This window comes from Patagioenas fasciata, chromosome 17, assembly GCF_037038585.1.
Source record: "Patagioenas fasciata isolate bPatFas1 chromosome 17, bPatFas1.hap1, whole genome shotgun sequence".
In the NCBI taxonomy this organism is placed as follows: domain Eukaryota; kingdom Metazoa; phylum Chordata; class Aves; order Columbiformes; family Columbidae; genus Patagioenas; species Patagioenas fasciata.
This window is the reverse complement of record NC_092536.1, coordinates 11969979-11992788: the sequence shown is the minus strand read 5'-3', so window position 1 is coordinate 11992788 and position 22810 is coordinate 11969979. Positions and strand designations below refer to the sequence as shown.

Sequence of the window (22810 nt, the reverse complement as noted above, 5' to 3'; positions counted from 1 at the left end):
TTGCAAGACAGAATTCCTGTTTGGTGTGACACGGTGAATGGGATTTGTCAGACGAAGAACGCACGTGGTAAGAACACTGGTCTTGGTGGAAAATTTCCTTTGGCCTAAATTCTACCGGTTGCTCTGCGTACGTAATGTAGCTAAATGGCTGTGATGCTTGTTTGTGTTAGAGATTTGTTACCATGAGGTAAGTCCAAACAAACGCCATTCAGTCATTGGAACAGATGCTAATCTTAATTTATTACGAAGAAAAGTAAATTGCAAAAAAGATGCCTAAATAAGATTAAAATCACGATAAGGAGAGCTGCCATTGAGCACAGAGAGAGGACTTTTTCCACTGAATCAGATCACTGAAAATGTGCTGTGTTTCTGTATTAAAGCTTACGCTGAATTGCTGAATAATTTTCATCTTTTAAGCAGCGGTATTTGCTTTATATCAGCTGTGGAACGCTCCTGTCAGTGAGAAGCTCAGGCAGGTGAGCTTCAATCTGCAGCAGCAGAGCAGGCTCCCCCTGGTTACAGTCAAAGGGTCATTACGAACAGTGAAAAAAAACCTATTTCTTATGAATTGCATGTCTATTTTAAACAAAATATTTACTATTTATTGTTTTGTGTCTATCCTTTCTTCTTCTCCAGACCACGACTATGACAGGAATAAATTCCATTTGTTTATTTAACTATTAGGTATTTTTGAGTTCCTTTTACAAAAAATACATATATATAACTTTACACAATGTCTTAAAAGCTGTTTCTAATTAAACGAACGTGGGACTATCACGGGTTTTAGCGCAGCCGAGTTTCGCGTCCCCTGCAGAACTTGGGGCTGAACTTGACTTTGCAGGGGCGCCCCCGGGGGGGCCGCGCTCGTTCGGACCCCGCGTCGCGTTCGCGTCGCCGCTTTTCAACCGCTTTGAAAATTTGCAGGTGCTGCGGAAAAAACCCGCCGGACGTTTCGCGGCGGCTCAACGGGTGGGAGCAGCGAGGCCGGACAGAGGAAAAGAGACAACCCCACCGCTGCCGCCCCGAACAACTTACTTTAAATAACGTTTGGCGGCGGCGGGAGCGCCGGAGTTTGCCCCGTCCCGAGGGGCGGGCGGCAGGACCCGGAGCGGCGCAGCCCCGCTCCCGCGCGCCCCCAGCGGCCCGGCGGGCGCCGCCGCGGCGGAGGGAGGGGCCCGAGGGAGGGGGGAGCCCCAGCGATAGGCCCCCGCCCCTCTGCCGCGAGTCACGTGGGGCGGCGGCGGCCAATGGCGAGGCGAGCTGCGGCTGGCGGCCGCCATTGCTGTCAGAGTGGAGAGAGGCAGAGGCGAGTGTGTGAGGAGGAGCGGGTGAGCGGGGCCGCTGGGCGGGCAGCGCCAGGCGGAGGGGGGCGAGGACGGGCAGGGACAGCGCTCCCGCTCTGGGCCGGGGCTGCCCCCCGCCGCCCGTAGCACCGGGAGCCCCGCACGGAGCGTAAACAAGGCGGCGGCAGCGGCGGCAGCAACAGCAGGAGGAGGAAAACACCATCCACCCACAGCCAGCGGCGGCAGCAGCGAGGGGCGGCCGGGCGGGGAGGGGAGGGGACACGGCCTCCGCCGGCACGCGAGACAGCGCCCCCCGCCCGCCGCCGCCGCCACTGCCCGGGGCCGGGACCGGGACCCTCCCCCGCCCCGCCCGGCCCGTGTCCCGCAGGGGCCGCGGCAGGAGACCCGACCCGCTCTTTCCCCTCCGCCCTTCGCCGCAACGTGTGCCCTGGCCGGGGGGGGGGCCAGACCTGGACGCGGAAGGAGGGCCCCGGGCCCCCCCCCTTCTTCTTCTTCTCTTCGCCCCGGCGGAGCTGAGGCGGCCTGGAGGACCGGAGGAGGCTTCCCCCCCGCTGCCTGCTGAGGGGCCGGCCCCGAGCCGCGCCCCGCCGGACGGAGCCCCCGCGGCCTGAGGATTCCCCGGCCGGCGGCGGGTAGAGAGACTCGCGGCCGGGCCGCTCCGGCCCCCCGCCCGCCGCGCGCCCCCTGCCGGCCGAGCTGCCCCGGGCCGCCCGCGGCTGCTGCCCCGAGGAGTCCCCGCCGCCGCCCCCCCCCGCCGGGCCCGTCTCCCCAGACATGCCCCGCTCTGGCGGCCGGGCTCGCCGAGGATCATGACCGCAGCGGCCAACTGGGTGGCGAACGGGGCCAGCCTGGAGGATTGTCACTCCAACCTCTTCTCGCTGGTGAGTGCCCGGGGGGGAAGGAGGGGGGGGGCGGCGGGGTTTAAACGGCCGCTCCGGTGCGCAGCGAGTTTGTCGGCCCGGTGCAGCTGCCGGGGGCTTTATAGTCGGGGCCCGCGGGGCTGCTCCTGCACTGGCCCCTCCCCCGGCCCGGCTCCCCGTGTTTATTTTGCTCTTGAACGTGGTTTGCTGCCAGTGTGTGCGTTGCTCCTCCGAGCGGGGTTGGGTGTCCCCTGCATGTGCGACCATCTTCGCCGGTAAAGACGCTTTTCCTCCCCTGGCACCCTGTGCCCTCGGTGCTTTGTGCTCTGCCGAACTGGGAGTTTTTCCCCCTATCCTTTCACAATGACAAACGCCATTTCAGCAGCGGCGAACGGTCGGGTAGTGCGATTGTCTGTGGAACTTAACGCTCTGGGCTCCTGCGGTTACATGTCAGCTGTTGTTACAGCGGCGTCTCCTCTTGGCGTTGATCGTGCTTGGGGCAAGAGGTAAAACAAAAAACAACCCCAAACCTTTGCATTTTTTTTCTTCGAAGAAAAACAGTAGCTGGAAAAGTACTGTGTTGGGTAGCTCGATTGCATAGGTGCTGTCTGCCCATCTAGCTGGTAATTGCCAACTTCCTACTCATATTACGTGGTTTAATGTTGCAGAAATTATGGTATCAGTTTTGGCTAGCTGCAGACTTGTAATTTAAATTTAAAACAAGAAAACAATTTGTTTCTGTGTAAGGGCAAAGTCATTTGGAAATACATTGTTCCTATATCTGTCAGGTAAAATAAAGCAATTTTTTCTACTGTCTGGGCAGCAGCTGAGTGAGTGAGAGGACTGTTTGCTCGGCTTCTGGTGCTGTCAAGGGGGCCATGTCGGAGGGAAGGAGGGACTTTTTTAATGCATAGTATGGTATAGTTAAAACAAAAACTTGTAATGCAACTGCAGATTTATGGTAGATACCCATCCTCACGTCAGAGCTCTGATAGAATTTGAGGTGGATACAAATATTGTTCTTTTGCTGATAGAAAGGAGGAGATTGTTGGCTATTTTGTAGGAATTAAGGGGAAAAAATAATTATAAATGCAAATGATCAAGCTCTTTGTTTTATGTTTCTTTAATGCTGTATGTTTGTTATTTTGCCTCTGTGGTTTTTTTTTAGTGTGTGGATGTTTGGTTTTCTTTTCGCTCACACCTATTAAGAATCCGGCATGAGAGCCGAAGTCAGTTAGGCTGCTGGGAACCTTGCCCAGAGATTCCTCTGTGAGAATCAATGCAATTCTTACTTCAGCTTTTTATTGAACTGTGGATTTGTATAAGTTTGTTTCTGTGTTTCTGCTTGATAACATTTTCTGATATTTATAGCTTTATAGCAGTGCTGTATGTATTGAGATGCATTGCTTGTTATGATGATTTTGAATAAGCTACTGTTACCCACTAAAATAAAAGAACGGTGAGCACGAGGGAGACAATTGTAGCTGATTGTAAGAGCAAGGTGTGGGATGGTTTGTCCTTTGCACGGAGAGGGCTGTGAGGTCCCTGTTTATTAATGGAGAATTGAGTGGTGTGTATTTGAGACATGTAACTTTTCACATAGTTGCAGTCTGCAGGTCTGGCACTGGTTAAAGTAATTGTTGGCGTGCAATTAGCATAAATTATAAGGCAAAGTTATTTCATAGTTACTGTGGTTTGATCTCTCTTACCTCCCCTCTCCCTCCTTACTGACTAGGGAAATGTTAAATTAAATGGGTGTGTAATATCATTGCAATAAGTTTAGCAAAATTCTCTTGCAGGTGGGTTTAATAATGAGTTTAGTGTGCAGCCCTGTAATTTTGTGGGAGATATCCATATCTGTAATGCGGTACTATGTATGAAACTGTAACATTTTTATTGTTTTCTAGTTCTGCTTGCAAAAAAAAAAAATCCAATAAAGCTATATTGTTTAATATAGCTTATATACAAAGACACAGTAACCATTGGTGGTTTATTTTAAATTACATTAGCATTTGGTAGGATTTATGTAGCACTGAAGATCTTGAGAAAGGAAATATTGACTGGAAGTACGTGGCCAACACCACTGACCCTTTAACCTCCAATTGTCATGTTCGCTTCAGAATTTATGAAGTGTTAAAGCTACAGTAGTCTGATCACTAATTAGAGAAACTTTTGCTAATCATTTACTTTTTCAGTGCAACAGAACAAAAACATACATAAACTAAATCAACTGTTGATGGAAATTCATTCTTTAGGAGCGAGGTGGATTACAAATCTTGTTTTAAAACTGATTCTGCCATTAGAAGTTGACAATTAAATTCTTTTATCGCAGGCTTTGTTTTGGGTGTGAATCAAAAAGAAATGCTCTTGACTGGAGAATTACAGTTCTGAAATAGTCTGCTGTGATTCTGTTTGTTGCTGTTAAACTAATATTCCTTGCCACAAACATTTGTTTGGCTTTAGGAAGGAATGCTGCCTCCCCACCCAGAGCTCTGCGCTGAGTCTGCCTGCTTGCTGGGCTGGGTTTGGCTCAACAGCTCAGGATTTCCAGCTTATTTTTCTGCCGACTGCAGCCAGCCTTTGCCGAGGGCTTGGGTACCACTGTTTCTTCTAAGTCTTTTCACGGAAAATATTTTCTAAAAGCTTTTTAGTAACTGATTGAGACCACAGCTGGAATATTGTGTCCAGTTGTGGCCCCTCAGTTCCAGAAGGACAGGGAACTGCTGGAGAGAGTCCAGCGCAGCCACCAAGATGCTGAAGGGAGTGGAGCATCTCCCGTGTGAGGAAAGGCTGAGGGAGCTGGGGCTCTGGAGCTGGAGAAGAGGAGACTGAGGGGGGACTCATTCCTGGGGATCAATATGGAAAGGGGCAGTGTCAGGAGGATGGAGCCAGGCTCTTCTCAGTGACAACCAGGGACAGGACAAGGGGCAATGGGTGCAAACAGGAACACAAGAGGTTCCGCTTAAATATGAGAAGAAACTTCTTCACAGTGCGGGTGTCAGAGCCTGGCCCAGGCTGCCCAGGGAGGTTGTGGAGTCTCCTTCTCTGCAGACATTCAAACCCGCCTAAATATAAAACATTTCTTAGTAAGATGGTGTAAGTGCTGGTTTGCATATTTGTCATCAGAATACATCTTGGATGTAAACTTGTTTATGCTGGTATACAAGCAGATTAATAGGTGCGCTTATTAAGAATAGACTTTCTGTCTGAAATGGCTATTGTTCTAGCACAGCAGTAGAAGAAATTATATTTATCCTAACTCTGTTTTTACAGTAGTTACAATGTCTGCTGCTGCTGCTGAAAAAGCCTGTTTACTGAAGCAGTCTTTAGTAAGAGATTGTTAAGGGCCAGTTTATTTAAATACTAATTAAGAATTGTCTAATAACTATTTAGAGACAAAATGTTCTGAGGTAATATACTTTGTATTAAAACTTCAGACCCAGCTGGCAAACAGTCTTCCTATGAATGACCCTTAATCATAACAGCGGTCTTACTGAAATTAATTGGATTTTTCCTGTGAGTAAGGGTTAATCATGCGATGGTGAGGGCTTACATAAGGTACGAAGATGTTTCCCCAACTCCCTGGTTTAGCTGCCGTGGTGGATCAAAAAGGCACAAGTTGGTCTCTTGAAAATTGGGCTGAAGTTGTGTAAGGTTTCATACGCTGGAGCTGTAAAAAGAGAACGGCAAAGGGTGTCAGAAAGGATCTAAAATTTGGAGTAGCTTTCATGTGGTGAAAGATTAGATACCGTAGGAGTCTTCACCCTGGAAAGATGTGATTGTGTTCTTGGAAAATGAGACCTATTTATAGAGGACTTTATAGAAGCTGGTACGGAAGATGTCGTGAGTGCTTGTTGAAACGCGTTCTAACAGAACCCTGCTGCCAGAAAGGTCCGGTTAGTAGGAATTGTCTTTGTTCCAGTTCATGTTCAAAGGCAAATTTACAAACTGTAAAGGTCATTGCTGCCGTTGCTTTTTCCAGTTTGCCAACTGAACAGAAGGTGTTGCCTCTGATCGGTGGGTTTGTTGCCATTTTTGTAATGAAACTGAAAGGAGTCGAGGAAATCTGAGATGGCATTTCAATTATTTTCTTAAAGGTTTTTTGTGGCGTCAGAAAGTGAAGAATACGGAGATCGCTGGTGAGGTGCTCTTGGGAGTTGCATAATTGTCGGCAAAGGACTTGATAGTAAATAGTTGATTGCCCAACCAAATCCTTAAGTAGTAGTAAATTAACCAGTAGTCATTCTTGCTGATTGTATGATCATAAATGCAGTGCTCTGAGCATAGGCTGTGATTTTGGGTGTGCGGGGTGTTACATCACTACATGGTAAGTATCTTCCTTGTTGAAAGTTTTATGTAGGTGTACATTTACATATATATATATATATATATATATTTTTAAGAAATGGAATTAACTTCTAAAGTTTCCAAAAAGTATTTGATTCTTTAGTTATCTTTATCTGAATTTTATTAGATAGGGAGATAGAAGTAGATAAATTCCATTAGAAAGCTTGTGCACTTCCTGCTAATAAAAGATTATCTTATATTTTAAATCACTTCAGTGTAGACTTTTCTAATGTCCTGTCAGAGTATTCGACAGTTTAATGGTATCTACTAGGGTGGGAGTTTGAAGAAGATAGACCCAGATTTGCAAAGAGATTGGGATGGAGCGACATTCCTTTAGCTTACCCAGCTTTAAGAGCGGAATTAATGAATCTGTGTTAGGTAACTGACCTCTTCTGAATATCACACAAAGAAGACGGGGTGCGCAGGAGCGACACTTGCAGTTCAGGACTGAGTGTGCCGGAGAACCCTGGGCTACCTGCTGAGAAATAATAGAGTGAGGTTTACTTGGAATCCTGGCCATGCTGACTCCTACACTGGGCAGTGAATCTGTTGGCAATGCCTGTTCTGATTTTGGTGCCAGTGTGAGTCCTTTGCTGAGCTGGCTATTGTGAATATCAACGTGATTAAGAAAATACTCAAATATTAGGCTGCCCTGTTAAAAACAGACAAAAAAAGCCAAACACACATAAAAAAACCAAACCAAACAAAAACCCCCGACCAAACAACAAAGAAACCAACCCAGGTAACTACATCTTAAGGATCGTAATTTTTCCTTGCTGTAATACTGTCTGAAAATACATATTTCTGGATTTTTCTACATAACGAGTGCAGTATCGGCATCATAACCCCAGTTCTCCACACCCCCCAGATTCATTTGATCCTGAAGTTTTTTTCCCCTTCTGCTTCTGAGAGCACTTTTTCATATGAAAGAATCATCCCTTTAATCCTGTAGGTAGACCCTTCTTCTATTATTTTCCTTCTTGACAATGCAGTTCCATTGAAAAAAATCTAAAGAAACTGAAATTTTTGAACCTCAGTGAAAAAAAGTTTGCGGTGCCTGTGAGATAGATCTGCTGAATGTGTCAGCTTGATTAACTGATCACTTGATGAAGAATGAATTTTTATGGATTTTTTTCATTTTTTAAACTAAGTGTTCATACCACGCGCTTGGTCAAAGTGCACGTGTGTGCAAATACACTTCGTTTTAAATACCTGAGCTATATGCATGTTGTACCTTCTAATAGGTTGGACATCTGTGCCTGTTTGAAGCTCTCTTTTCGCTGGATGAGAACAGTTAACCTCTTGTCTCCTTGTCCTCGATCCCTATAGGAATTCTACCCACCCCAGCGTCTACATTTACATCCCTAGTTACGACAGCGTCCTGCTGTCGGGGTTTCGCTAAAACATCCCCACTCACCTCAAGAATGCTGTGGTGCTTTTCAATATACAACAGGATCATCAAATTATAAATTCATATATTTCTCTTTCTAGGTGTTGCTCTTATTTGTGGAAAGTCACCACTTCATGCCCACTACTGTCCTACAAACACTTTTCCCAAACTTGCTTGTGGGATCTTGCAGACAACCTCATAACACTAATGGGTGGTTGAGCTTTTCAGGCTGTTGTCTTGAGGGCTGACGAGTATAGTTGAAGTTCTTTGAAGTCTGTGTGTGTTCATTTACTGTTCTGTGGGTGGGTAGTGTACTTTTTGTGTAGAGTCTAGCGCAGTGGGATTTGCGACTTGTTGGTGCCATAGTAACACAAATAATCTGAAAAAAAATCTGCTCTGACTAGAAGCAAGCTCGTTTTAGCATTATCTTGCCAGTTTTAAAAGTGCATGAGTGTTTTTAACAGAAAATGCCAAATCAAATCCAGAACGCGTGTTTTTATGGAGTATGTGTTTACATGGGGACATCCCTGTTCCTCAGACCAAGCTTTTATACCGCTTCCATTTGAAACTCTAAGTATTAATTTAAAAATAGATCCTCTTTACCCGAGTTCCCCATGGTAGTTTCAAAGAGAAACCAGCTAATAAACATGTTCTACTCTGATATCTCAACATAAACCGCTTTGATACTGTACAGTAAGTGTAACTTTCCAGATAGGGAGGGTTCTTTCCCTTTTACTTAGTGAGAAGGTGCCCGGTTTTCAGTGTCTCACAAATGTACAAGGTTTAGGATGTCTTTCCTTTGGCTTGTGCTGTGAATTTTGATTAATTCTGAGAAATCCGCACTCACTTCCTACCTCAGTCTGTTAAATAATGTTATTTCTCATTGAGTCATGTCTGGCTTCACTCGCTTTCCTGAGCAGAATTGCGATAGTGGGTATGGAAATGTGACTTGAGTTTTCAGTGACATTCTCTCCTTTGTTTCTTTGACACAGGAAATTTTATTGTGTGTTGCTGTTGTATAAAGGTGCCCTTAGGCAATATTTACATTTATGTGACTAACGCAGATGAACTCAAACATACACAAAGATCTTGTCCCTATAGTAAGGAGTATGTCTAATCAGCTTATGAACATCGACAGTCTTCTGAAATTAATTTTTAGTGTATGACATGGTTATTTCTGCATTGCTTCTCATTAGGCGCTTAGCTCTGCTTTCTTTACTTAGCCGGTGTTACAGTGCAGTGGACCAGTCTTGTTCATGGAAAGCATACTAATTACACAATAATAGGTGTGGGGTTTCCTCTCTTTCATTTTTCTCCCTCCCCCTTCACTCTCTTGTATGCCTTGGTGACCCCCAAATGGTTGATAAGCTCACACTTAAGCCTGGATCAGGGAAGTGACCTAGTGAAAAACTTGTCCCCTTCTCATTCCCTGGCCAGCTCTGGGTACTCCTGGTCCCCTCTCGCCCCAGCAGGTTTTGCAGTGCCTTGGGTTGAGAGATCCCAGGGGCCGGTTGACCACAATCCACATCTGAGAGAAGGATATGTAAAGCTCGTTCAGCAAAACTTTATTTAATTCATCTTTTAAATAATGCTGCAGTCAGTGCCTTGTTGTTGCCTATTCTTATAGCTTCATATTTTCCCATAAAATACAGGACATTGTGAGAAGAGAGGATTGAAAATAAAATTGAGAAGAAAACTGTTCTGTGTTTACTGAACAGACCCTGGTAACCCTCTGCTTTTTGGTAATGATGGATTCATAGATGACAGCTATAAGAGATAAGTGTCAAAATATGTTATTTGTTACAGTATCAACCCATGACATTTTTCTTATTGGAGTCTCTGGTTTACTCAGAAGTTTTCAAATCTAGTCCAGTGCATCTGCAATCCCTTGAGTGTCCAGTTTTTAGGAATCTCACTTTGTGTATGTCTAGACTATTACTGAATTTATAAGTGGATCTGGGTGACTTATAAAATTCATTCCAGGAGCATTTTGTAGTGATTGTGTCAAGTATTTTTATTAAAAAAAAAATAATTTCTTTGCTGACAGGTTAATTGGTTAAATTACTTTGTTCTGAATTTACCGATTTCATTTTTTAGCCCAGTGTTTCTGGTTATTTAATTTTCCATGTGTATTTTAATAAAATACTGACCTGAGTTCTCTGTGAATTTCCATCATTTCCTTCTGGCGGGAGCTGCTGGATTCTTGTCTTTGCAGGAATGGCAGTAAGAAAGCTGGCAAAATGAATCTACATGACCAGTCATGTAGTGGATTTATTTACTTCTTTCTATATTGAGGAAGATTCCCATGAAAGAATTCTTGAGGTGATGGTGTTTTAAAGGGCTAAGGGATTTTGGCAGACTGCCTAACAACTTGAGTTTTGTTTGATGTCCTCGGTCAAGACAGCATTGATGTTGAAGACCTGGGGCTGTGGTGTACAAAAATGTGCTAGTGCTCAGCTCTTAAATATACTTTTCTGTAAAAGGGAAGAAAAAGAACTTCATTCGTTAGCTCAGTCTGCCAGAATTTACTCTGCTCGGGTTGTTGCTTCCTCCAGCCCACCCCCTTCGTTTCTTTTTTTATATTTTTCTGCCCATATGTCAGATTACTTGGTTTGGGAAACATCTGATAGCCCATTGTATGACTCTGATGTTTGACATTTCCTTCCTCCTTTAGTTAAACAAGAAAATAATTCAAGTTGAGAGAAGAGAGACGATTCCTTCATTTACTCACAGATTTCTCTTGCTGGCGACACATCTTTTATCATCTTATATTTTTGTTTTTTGAATATTTGTCACTTGAAAATATCGTTTCAAGTAATGACAAAATCTCAGCCCCCCGGCTCACAGCTTTATCACGTTATCCTTCTGTACCTCTGTTGAACTTAGTCCCAGCCTTTGCAGCGGAAGGGAGCGGGTGAGCCAGGCGCAGCTTTAGAAACATGCTGAGATTTGCTGGATCGGTTAAGGGGCTGGAGATTTGCTATCCAAAGCCCTTCACTGAAGTAGCAAGATCTTGATGTAACTCAAAGGTCTTCTCTCAAAAATACCTTTTTTGTACTTGGTTGTTTTTTTTAATTGATAATGATTATTTTTAGAGTTCATGGAGTGGATCCTGAATGACTCTTTTTGTTTTATTGATGGACGCTTGGTACTGACTTGAGGCTGACAGGTCCGAGAGCTGTTTTAAGGGTCATCATTAATGCTGCTCCCCATGTGCTGATAAGGGTTTCAGAGATGCTCAGATGATTCCTGGCTCTTGGGGACTGAAAATTTCGGCTGCAAAAGAGTCCTCCCTGCCCTAACCATCAACAGTTATCTGCAGGAGGATGCAAGACTGAAGAAAGATGTCATGATACTTCACTTAAATAATCTGCCAGGCTCTGGGTATATTTGATTGAAAGGTTTCTTGACCCAGGTAGATATTTAATAAACAGTTTTTAAATTAGTACCCAAGTTTTTATCCTGACACAAGAAATTCAGTCATCTCATTTCGGTTTGAGTCCACATTCTGCTAATTTAATGTAATACCTGGAAGACACGATGAGCAGCTGTTCTCTGGAGACCTTCATACTGTTCCTTTTTTAGACAGAACAGCCTTGAGTGCTTTTTGTTATATGAAACATACACTTTTGGAAACTTCTTGTAACTTTTCTGTCTTCTCTGCTTTTCTGTGTGTGGAAACAGCTGCAGTTAGTGAGGAAGGTGCAGACGTACATGTGAATTGTGATGGCCCGAGAATTCTGTGTCACCTTCTGTTTCTTTCCTAAGAATTCATAACATCCTGTTTTGTTTTACCAGCCTGTTTTTGCAGTGGGCTCTAGGAAGATACTGTTTCTCCTCTGGCGTGTCGGTGTGCGCTCGCTTTCCTTCCCTCGGCTGGGTTTTATTTCAGCCTTTTAGTATTTAACCCTGAAAATCTGTGAGGGTTGAGATACATATCAGAAATTTGGGGCTTTTGATCAGATTGCTCTTTCTCTTGTCACTCAAAAATCCTTTGTCGGTAGCTTCTGCAGCTGCCAGAACTGCTGAAATTTGAGCATTAATGTTGGAATTCTTTTCTGTGTTCCACTGGGCAGGCTGGTTCTTAGTTGCCACCTCGCATTCCTCTTGGGACCAGTCTGACTTGGGTTTCTTTGAAGCAATCTATTAATCTTCCTGGCTGCCTCCTCTCCCACGTACACAGAATTGCACTGACATGTAGGAAAAGGGGGAAAAAAGATCTCATTTCTGTCGGTACTGTTTACTTTTTAGGCGCAACAACTCGTACTTTATGGCTTTTAATAATGGTGTATGTAGACTCTATTGTATTTTGTCACTTTGGTCGTTGATACTATGATATCAGATATTCCTGACATTGAGATACTCCAGTGTCCCCAGGTACACAAGTCCATTGGGAAGATATCGGATAATAGGACTTTGGTTCCAGCTAAACCCTTCACCGAGACTTAGCGAAGATAAAAGATGACATACAAGTGCCCCGCCACTGTCGCTTGTCACCAGCACCTCTGAAGTAGCAGCAGTTAGATAACCTGTTTGGGGTATGGAGGGAGAGGGCAGCGTGGTGTGGAGCCAGAGATGTGTCTGGCAGAAAGCTGCCACATCACTTTCTTGCTGGTTTTAACAACTAATGTACAAAGAAAAGGTAATTTTTTCATCTCCCTTTTTAAAGGGCAGAAGGGATCAGCCTGAGGGAAGGGAACACAAACCATTCCTCCTTTTTTCTTAATGGATAGGATAAAAAGAGGAATGTTAATATGTAGTTTAGTAAATGATCTGATTTCAGGAGACTACGCTTGTTGGTTTGGTTTGGGGTTTTAAGCCAAGAGGGTTGTAGACCAGGGACTACGAATAAGACAGACTGCCCATGCACAGGTGGTACTGCTGCTGCTTTAGAAAGTTTTCTTATCCAAATAGCGTAGAAATACTATATAACTATGAAGAAAAGTATTGTGGTGTTCTTCTTTTCTTGCCTCTGTTCTTTCCATTCACTTGACAGGGACTTAGGCAGATGTTACTCAATATTTTATCTTGGTGGGAGTGGGGGACATGAGTTCTTGTCACCCTGTGTGTTTGCCTCCCCCATAAGCACCGCTTTGTTACACAGTATTTTTCAGTCCTCCTGTCTCCCTCCTTTTGTCCTTCCGTCCCAGTGAGGTGTATCAAGACGGCATAAATTTTATCTGGTATTTAAATAGCTTGAGTAGAGTGTGAAATGATATTTTGTTGCTGTGTGAGGATGGTGTAGTGAAATGAAACACTGCAACCAAAACAGATGGTGCTAATCTTGAATGTGTCTGTAAGATCTTATAGCATTTAATTAAAATGGTGGTGTAATTCCCATGACACCTTTAACTACAGTTTAAATTCTTGGACTATGAACTAAGGGCTTTCTTATGCAGATTTTTACTTGTGTGTGTCGTCCTTAGTACGAGTCTCTAGTGGCTCCAGAGTAGCTACTTACTTGAATGAAGCTGTCTAAGATGAGACTCTCATAAAACTGGTTATATATATATATATATATATATATATATATATATATGGCATTTACATTCTTTGTGCTCCAATTTGAAGCATAAATTGTAGACTAAAGACACTTAGCAACTACAGTATCCAACATAGGAGCAAACTAATATCTAGATTAGAGGAATTGTTTAGATTGCGCCTAACTTCATTCAGAGGCTGGTAAATCCGGTGTTGTAAGGTACCCCTGGCCAGCTTCACAGGATGTAAGCTCTTTGTGGGAGTCCCTGGCTGCAGTGGTGTGGTGTGCTTTAGATTTTTAGACTACTTGCTGCTTTTCTGAAGAGAATTAGAGAGCCTTAGTTTGCAGCAGTGTGCAGACCTGACTTGGAGCAGCACCTCTTGGACAGGCCGTTGGGAGGTATTTTTGTACCCGGATTTGTTTTGTTTTGGATAGGAGAACTGAGAGAGATAAAATGACCCGATAGTGAAATGTTAAGTCTCTGAGGAAGTCAGGGTTGGAGCCGAGGGCTGGTGTGGTCGATATCTAGTTCTTTTGCTCCTAAGACCCTTCAAATCTTTTCTTGTAGATCTTTGCCTCATTTTTTGTCTATCCTTCCCATTTTGGAAGTACTCTGCCTTAGCTTTTCTCACCTTTCTGTACTATAATGTAGCAGTAAAAATAACACGTGTTTATGTAATTTTAGCCATTGTTTTTAATGTAGAGAAGCACAATAATACAGAAATTGGTGGGGCCAAGTACAAGAATTGCTCAAACTTCTGATGCTCTGCCTTTTCCTAGTTCTGCTGCGTCTGTATTCTTATATAATCTCTACAAGGGAGCTTTGTGTATTAAAATGGATGGAATTGCTCAAGTCTTCTGAAGAAGTTCGTTTAGAATTGCTCTCTGTCCATTTCCCATACAACACACATAGGCCACAAAGCATTTGGTGGAGATGTGGGAAAAAAACCAAGAGGTGGAAGATGTTTTGTTTGTGTTCCATCTGTGAGGACTGCAGAAGAGGAAAGTAGTCACAGTGGCTACACAGCGCTAATTAAATCTTCAGGGTTGCTGGTGCCGTGCCAGGATGGAGCTGTGCGGTGGGAAATGTGACGGGGGAGTTGTGATTTTTAGCAGCCTGAGCTCTGCCAATCTGAATGGAGCGCCATGAGATCAGCACAAGACCCTTCCAGTCTGTCTATTCTTCTGATTTAAGCCTGAGGAGGGAAAAAAGAATTGGAGCTCAGGTTTTCTCCCTGCTAGGAATTGACATTCTGGATGCTGTCCTGGAGTGAAAACGGCTCCAGCACTCAGCTGTTGCAGAAATGCGAACTGCAAATTTCCTTTCTCTGTCTCTTCTTGCTTATGTGTATGGGGGATATTAGAAGTTTGAATGCTCTTAGTTAATTGTTTTAAGCCGTCCATGCTGCAGAGCGTAATGGGTAAGACAGTCACCTAGGAGGAAGGAAACCCCTGTTTGCTCTCCTTTTCAAAGGCCTATAAATGACATTATTTCCATGGCCACGTATCTGACTGAAAGCATCGGCACGATGGTGTTTTCATTAATGCCTATTTCTTTGGTGTGTTTGGGTGCCTGTGTGGAATTTGGGGTTTGAATGCACTTTTCTACCCTGAGAGCTGCTTTTGGATGCATCAGAAACAGATCTTCTTGTGCCATGGGAATGTTACTGCAAAAAGTTGAATGTTAGTGAGGATTTAGAATATTACTGTTAGACACAGATTTGATTTCTCTGTTTCCTTACAGGCTTGGCTCAGTGCATTTAGAACAGGCGCCTTACGAACGCTTTATTCTGTGTCCAATTGCAGTTAATTGAATTTAGAAAGAAAACATCTTAAAAAGCCCCTCTTATCTGGACAGTTGAACCTTTCACGGCACAGTCCTCCAAAACACATGTTCCTTTACAAACCAAAGCAAAAGGTCTCTTGCGTAATACATGACTTTCTAACATTGTTGGTTAAAAGTAAGTATTTTTAAGTTCTGTTTTTGTCAGGCTTTTTAGTGTTAAGAATATTATAGCAACCATAATAAGCCAAGGCGTTTGGGAAAAGATGCAAGCAACACAATAGATTACATCACCTGGCAAGACTTTTGCTTTGTTCTGCGTTTGTTTCTAACCAGTTGTGAGTAAAACAGCGTGTTTGCAGTTGTGTCCTCAGGTTGGCAGCCGCAGTGTCTATCTCGGTGAGTGCCCCAGGCTGTGTTAGAACCAGCAGTCTGACTCCAACAAGCAGCTCTGCCCTCCCTGACCTGCTCTGCTGTCCTCTCTCTTACTGGTATGAGCTTCTCTTTAATGGACCAAGCATGGGGGCTGATCTGAGTAGAGGGAAAAAACCCAACGTTCAATATATTGCTTGAGGTTTTCAGTCATTTCACCGCAGTGTGACTGTGCGAACAGCAGCCCGGCCGTACAGCGGCACTGGAGGTGAAGTCTGGAGCAGGTGATGATGCAGGGAATGCCGGCCAGTCCAGGGCTGCTTTTGGCACCGGTGCTTGCTTGTGTTGGTTTAAGGCGTACGTTACCAACAGTGTGTGTGAAGTTTAATGTTGTGTTTTATCTGATTGGAGCTGTCAGTGAAAGGGGAGATCCCACTCCATGGCTCCCAGCCGCATGGTCTCACTCCTGCTCCACTGCTGGCTCTGGTGAATCTGTGGCTGCAGGGTAAGCTGTCAGTGTGCTGATCTGATAAACATCCTTCTTTCTTTGTTTCTCGTCTTTAAATTGGCGAACTGATTCCCTTCACCCAACGATTGCACAATCACGAGATGCGATGTCAGATGGGGAGGTGGCCGGGGCTGAGGAGGAGGCTGCCTTGTTGGGAGCAGCCTGCGTTCTCTGCTGGGGAAGCAGAAATGAAACCATGTTTAGTTCTTTAATACCATCACCAGAACCACAAGCCGTAGGCTATCTTGACTGTAAAAACCCTCCTGCAGATGGAGGACTTTTAAAACTTGTGATGTTTTTTTGTTTAAATAAATCAATTAAAAAAACCTCTGCGTGGATGCAGATATTCTCCTTAGAGTGTTAAATACTTCGCATAAAACATCTGTAGAAACATAGAATATAAGTAGGTGTTCCTGGTGCAACCTTCTCTTGTGTGCTACTTCTGGATTCAGACCTTTTGAATTTGGTTTTCATTAGTAGGGCAAAAACTGGTTCTCGGGGATTAGTATTGGTGCTTACCTATTAAGAAGTCAAACCGAAACAGACATCTGACTAAATGCGCTGAATTGCATCTCTGCAACTGCCACTGGGAAATGATGTGTGAGATCTCATTTTATGGTGCTACCAAGTCCAAAACCCCCAGCACTTGTCTCTTCCTTTTCTTGAGAATCATTTTCTGTGTGGGTGGTCACTGGTGATCACTCACTGTCGGTAGAATGAGCCACTCCAGAAGTTGGTTAGTATAGAATTAAATTGGCTGCAGCTCTTGCTGGTTTCTCTCTGCTTTTCTCTGATAGTTCATCTGTCATACGGATGGGATGTTGTGGGTTGATTCCTCTGAGCTGCCCCCAAGCTGCAAGAGCTTGTCTGCTGGTTCCAGCTGCTCTCCAGTTACTGCTGTGCTGAGGGGCTGAGTGGTGCTCTGGACTAACCTTTTTTGTTTGGTTGGGTTTTTTGGTTCTTGTTTTTGCCATCCTCCCATTCCATGCTGTTTGTGACTTACCATATGTTCCTAGTGGATAATAATAAGCATTTACAGTTTTTTCCTAGATTGCCTGTGCTTGCACTGATCTTTGCTGTTTTGTGACCTGGAGTCATATTCATTATACTATTGCAGAAACTCTGTGCATTCCTTTTCCAGCCTGTAGAGATCTGTGTAGAACAGATGTAGATATTTTAGAGAAGCGTGTGTAAGTACTTTCTTTTAGAGTATTAAGTAATGCGTGAGATATTCCAGTGCTGCACAGCACCCTACTGTGAAAAAATAATCTTTGTCCTTCCCTTTCGCCTCTTCCTCCTGTGCTCCCATGTTCTCACCGAGCCAAGAACATGCCGTGTGCGCTCTGCATCTCAGCCACTCCTCACTGCCCTTTCCCATTTGCTTTTCCATGGTTCCCCAACACTTTGAGTGCGTGATCAGCATTTCTGCCTGAGTGCAAAAACAGCGGCGCTGGCTGTAGACAGTCTGTAGCAGGGATAATGCAGTTCTGGCTGTCATTTCACCACCATCGGTACCCTGGTGATGTGATATAGAGTGGTAGTGTTGCTTCTGCAACTGGTGGTCTAGGGGCATGCAAAAAACAAAATCAGTTTTACTGCTTTTCAGTGTTTGGTCAGATTTTTCACTTTCCCAGTGGAGGTCATAGAATCACAGAATCCCAGAATGTCAGGGATTGGAAGGGACCTGGAAAGCTCATCCAGTGCAATCCCCCCATGGAGCAGGAACACCCAGCTGAGGTTCCACAGGAAGGTGTCCAGGCGGGTCTTGAATGCCTCCAGAGTAGGAGACTCCGCAACCAGCCACTGTGTTCCTGTGGGCCCGCTGAGGCCTCTTCAGAGAAAATTAAATAGGCAACCTGGGTAATCAGTGTTTGGGGATAAATAGTCCCTGACACGTAGTCTCAGGAGCTTTGGTTGTGGGCTAGAACCCTGCGGTGCTGGGCAATATACAGGCAGAAGGAGGTGAAACTGTTTTAGGGGATGTATATGTGTATATATGAGGGAAGAAATACAAGTCGTTTTGGCTTATGTTGGTATGATGAGCATCACCTTCAGCTCTGCAGCAGCTGAGTCTTGAACAAGCTACAGCCGCCTTCCAGCTATTGTGGGGAAGGAAAGTAAATTTTCAAGTTTGAACTTCTAAATGAGCTAAGTTTGTGGACTTGAAAAGGGAGATTCTTTTGTATGTGACATGTGGTGTGAGTTTGGGAGGAGCAGGGTGGGCCAGTAGGTTAGATGTCCTTGTGCAGATGATGAAAACAGGAAGGTGCAGGTCTTCTGTTTTCTTTAGGAGTAAAAATTCACCCGTTTTCCTGTTGATATTTCCTATATGTACTATCCAGAGAAAGGGAAAGCAAGTTTACTGTTTAGATACAGCTTAATTTACTACTAGGAGGGGTGCGGGGGGCACTCCCACAGGTGGTGTTTCCACTGCTGTGTCTTTGCTCTTCTCCCCAGCAATGAAAGATGCAGCTGCTGTACTTTGAGTTCTTGCAGCTCCTTGTGCAGAGCAGCCGGCTTTTCCTGTAGGGCCACTTAGAGCCGAGCTGTTTCTGAGCAGCAAAGTGAAGGTGCAAATACTGTAAACGAAGCAGTAGAGGGAAGTAACAGCAGTGAGAATGTGGGAACACTGGTTAGAAACTAGATTCCAAGCCCACTGCGAACACGGAGTGGATACATTCCACTTTTTTGTGTGATAATGATAGTGCTAGCTAGACTGGAGTCACACCACTGTTACCCTTGTGGCCTGGGCAGCTCCTGGAGCGATGGAGAGAAAGGACAGTGACAGTGACAAACTGGGACCGGAGGGGAGAGGAGGAGTGTGATGGGGAGGGTGATGAAGTAGATACAAAGGCAACAATTGCAGAGACAAAGGGAAACTGAATGTGACATCTGTATCTGCTATTAAAGATGAAAAGAAAAAACAAATGAGAACTTGGTTCCAGCTGCCAGCTCTTTCATGGTTTGAGTGCTTTGGTGGCTTTTTCCCTGGCAGTTGTTTATTTGCTGTGCAGTGGGACACCTACACTCCTTCAGACTTTTAAACCTCTGTAAAAGAAAATCTTTCCCAAAATTCTGAGCAATCATTTTCCTCTTCTTTTTCTTTCTCCTTGGTAGTTAATAGAAAATTCCGCCCGGTCAAGAGACAGTAAATGGCAACTTTCCTTACTCTGTTCATTTGAGCAAAATAAAAATAAAAAGCAGGTGTGATAAACCTGTAACATCACAATATGGAACTGTATTTCACCAGTTTCAGCAAGTCAGTTCTTTCTTTTCTTACACCCTTTAGCAGTTCCTGTTTGTGACTTTCAAGCGGTCGGATTCTGGGCTGACACTGAACCCCTTGAGTACCAAGCAGCATGTGCGGAACGGGCCTTATTCCCTCTGCCCGACTGGGGTTTTTTCCTTCTAATTTGTAAGATCACAATAGAGAACACTAAGGTTAGAAATGAATGTATCTGTTGGAAATGAGTCACGTTGTGGTGGAAAAGCTGAAAGCAGGGCTAAGCCAGGTTTATTCAGCACTGTTCGTAACTTTATTTTCCTTGAAGGGGAAAACAGGAAAATATGGGAGTAGGAGTAGAAGTTTTTAACTTTGTCTGCTTAGAGCTAAATTATAGGAAATCAACAATGATAATGAGATGAACCAGTACTATGAATGAAACTAAACCCTGAAGGAGTGTTTTAATGGGTTTTTTCTTTTTCCCTCCCCACAGGCCGAACTCACAGGCATCAAATGGCGTAGATACAATTTTGAAGGTCATGGGGACTGTGGCCCTATCATTTCAGCCCCAGCGCAGGATGATCCGATCCTGCTCAGCTTCATCCGCTGCTTGCAGGCCAATCTGCTCTGTGTGTGGCGCCGGGACGTCAAACCGGATTGTAAGGAACTGTGGATATTCTGGTGGGGAGATGAACCAAATCTCGTCGACGTGATACACCGTGAACTGCACAGTGAGTTACTCTCTTTCCTTGTTTCTTGATTTGTTTTTTCCAGTGAAAAATGAACTTTGTTGTTGAAGGCGTTAGCTTGGTACCATATGCAGTTTTGTCACAATTAGTATTTCAAGACCTAAAAGCATTAAAAAAAAGCTTGTAAATTTGTCTTCTCTGCTGCAAGTGATCCACAGATAACAAAAATGAAGCTAGAAATCAACTTAGGAGATCTACATCTAGCATCATTACTTAGATTTTTCTGATATTTCGGATGCGCTGGAAAAAAGAGTGAATTCTAATTCAAAGGATAATAATAAAAAAATAAACCCTGGCATAAAATAATAGTTGATGAAACAAAACACATATACTAGAGTGTCAAGTAAACTCTGTGGCACCTCTGCAAGGTCAGAACTTGCCACGTTGATCACACTTCAGGATGGAGGCAAGTTACAACAAGTGGATGTAATGAAAGGAAGGGGAAGGTGGGGCAAAGGTGACAATGAAACATTTGTGTGACTCTAAGTTTTATTCAACTTGGATTATCCTCAGTGTCCCCAGAATGTGTGGCCTTAAAACAACAGAACAAAACTAACTTTATCAGGTGTTTTATTTGAGTGAATTTTTACCTCTAGTTTTACCTAGCATGTCTTGGATGATAACAAGTAAAGTTTATCAATTCTAGAATAATTTTAAAAATCCTGGAGTAATTTTGAAAATCCCAGACTAATGATAAGGATCTGTTCCTTATTTTTTGCAATAAATTTTCATCGTGGTAGCCTCTAGACCTTCTGGTTACTTCCTGATAAAATTTATATGCCAGTCCAGATATATAGGATATTGTATTTGTCAAGCGCACTTTAGTTGTCCTTTAGCTCCCCGCTTCTACCCTACACTATTTTGGTCCTGGGTTATGGTATGTTCATTTTCTTGCTTGTTATCTTGTTCTAATCACTTATCTTCAGACCACTTATTTGGTAATACAGCCTGTGAAATCACAGATATGAAACACGGTGTATCTTTAGGCGTATTTTGTGTAGGTAGCTCTGTGCTCATGTATAATTGAAGAGATGGCTCACAAGCGCTGCACCAAACTGTTCCAGTGACGTTAATTTTTTATGAGGCACCTGTTTTGAATGAAGGCCTGGCTAATATTTCTACTTACCCAGGAAACCTTTAATAATATATGCTTTTCTCTTGGTGAAATATCGTTTATTTAATATTTCAAATGCAATATGTGGGACTTAAGTGCCTTTTTATTTGAGGGGAGTTGCAGGTGACAGCTTCTGTTTTCTTTTAAATTGATGTAGCTCGTTTATATCTAAGATCTTGGTTACACCAACATAATGCTACTTCCAGTGATCATGGTGTGGTGAAACCTTTAAATATATGAATAGCTGAACCTGCTTGAGTATAGTATGGACCAGAGTACAGCAAACAGAGAACAGCATCACTTTGGCATATATTTTTACCTGGTCCAAAATTTTATGAAGTAAAACTCACGTAGAGGAATGAGGTACATGGTAGTTGAAATACGCTTCTGCTGTCAGGACCCTGCAGGAGTTTGGGGAGTCATCTCCTCTTCTGCCCTCTTCCACTTCATAATGTGTGTAAATCATGTAACCATAGGTTTGCTTGTTCTGTGTCAGAAGCACATTGAAATGCTTGTAATGACTTATCAGATAATAGTTGAAAGCGATGTAATTTGTAAGCGTTACAAATTTCACTGCTGATAGGGCTGTCTTGCTGTCTTCAATAGTTTGAGTTCAAACATCAGTATTGACTAAATATTGAACATCAGATTTACCATGAACGAGGCCTTTATGTACACTGATTCCTTGAAATATGACAAAGGACATTGTGTTCAGTGTTTCACACAGCAGGAAGGCAGAAAAAGCAGGGTTATTTTGCGTTTTATTGCAGAAATATGTGAGAGCTGCAATTAGTTTACGTGCTCTTGAAAATACAAAGGACTTTGCGTATGGACATAAGAGCAGAAAATAAGTTGCTGAACCACAGTGGTAGTAACTGAGGTTCAGTATAACCTGGTCATGGAGTGAGCTGTGTTGGCTTCAAATCCTGTTGGTAGGGGCTGGATTGTGGCTGAGGTTGGTAACTTGTAGTTCCACGACCAGAGCTGTGGTTTGGTGTTTGAACTCCTATATTTAGGAGCACAAGTCCCAGAAATCTGATGCTGCAAAGTGGGAGACAAGAGTCTGTCTGTAACACTTTCTGCTTTATGGCTCCTGTATTTTGAGATGTAGGAACTTGAGGAAATAACGGCTGTTAATAAGATCATGAATTCTTACCAAGGATGAAGTTGCCTACAGTGTTTTGATTTTTTTTTTTTCCCCCCGCCTACAACTTGTTGTTTAAAAGTGATTTTCATTAGGGTAGTAAAAAGACTTCCATTTAAGCCTTTAGATTTTATTCATTCCATTCTAAATGAGAATTACTGATTTTTCTGAGTCACTCAAATAATTTGTGTGACATTTAGTACTTTGGTTAACCAAATGAGAAGTCCAGTACTGAGGCTGTTCATTCAGAACCACTCTGTACGCTTTGCATATGAACTGTGTGGGTTGCCTTATCTTTAGAGCATTCAAGGTAGTTGATTTGGGAAACAATTTGTGTTTAACAAAAGAATTTCCAATAGTCATGGGGAAAATAACTTAGTAGTTCTAAACTACTGAGAGCAGTTGTTGATGTAGTAGCTTTCCAAAACTCTGTTGATAATTAAATGCTGTCATGGGAGATTAAGTAAAAACAATTATTTGTAGAGCAGCTCTAGATCAGTTAAATCCTTGGCTTAGCTAGACAGCTGTGCGTTT

The 22810-nt window shown here is 43.5% G+C and overlaps 1 protein-coding gene across 1 annotated transcript in view; it reads left to right on the top strand.

Moving 5' to 3' along the window:
- Window positions 1-1275: 1275 nt before the first annotated feature.
- The window catches only part of MED13L (mediator complex subunit 13L), a 191500-nt gene continuing 169965 nt past the window's right edge, over window positions 1276-22810 (top strand). Inside the window, exons 1-2 of the mRNA XM_065851401.2 lie at window positions 1276-2185; window positions 19763-20000. Coding sequence (XP_065707473.1) covers window positions 2114-2185; window positions 19763-20000 — 310 coding nt within the window. The 5' untranslated portion in view covers window positions 1276-2113. The remainder of the gene's footprint in view (window positions 2186-19762; window positions 20001-22810) is intronic.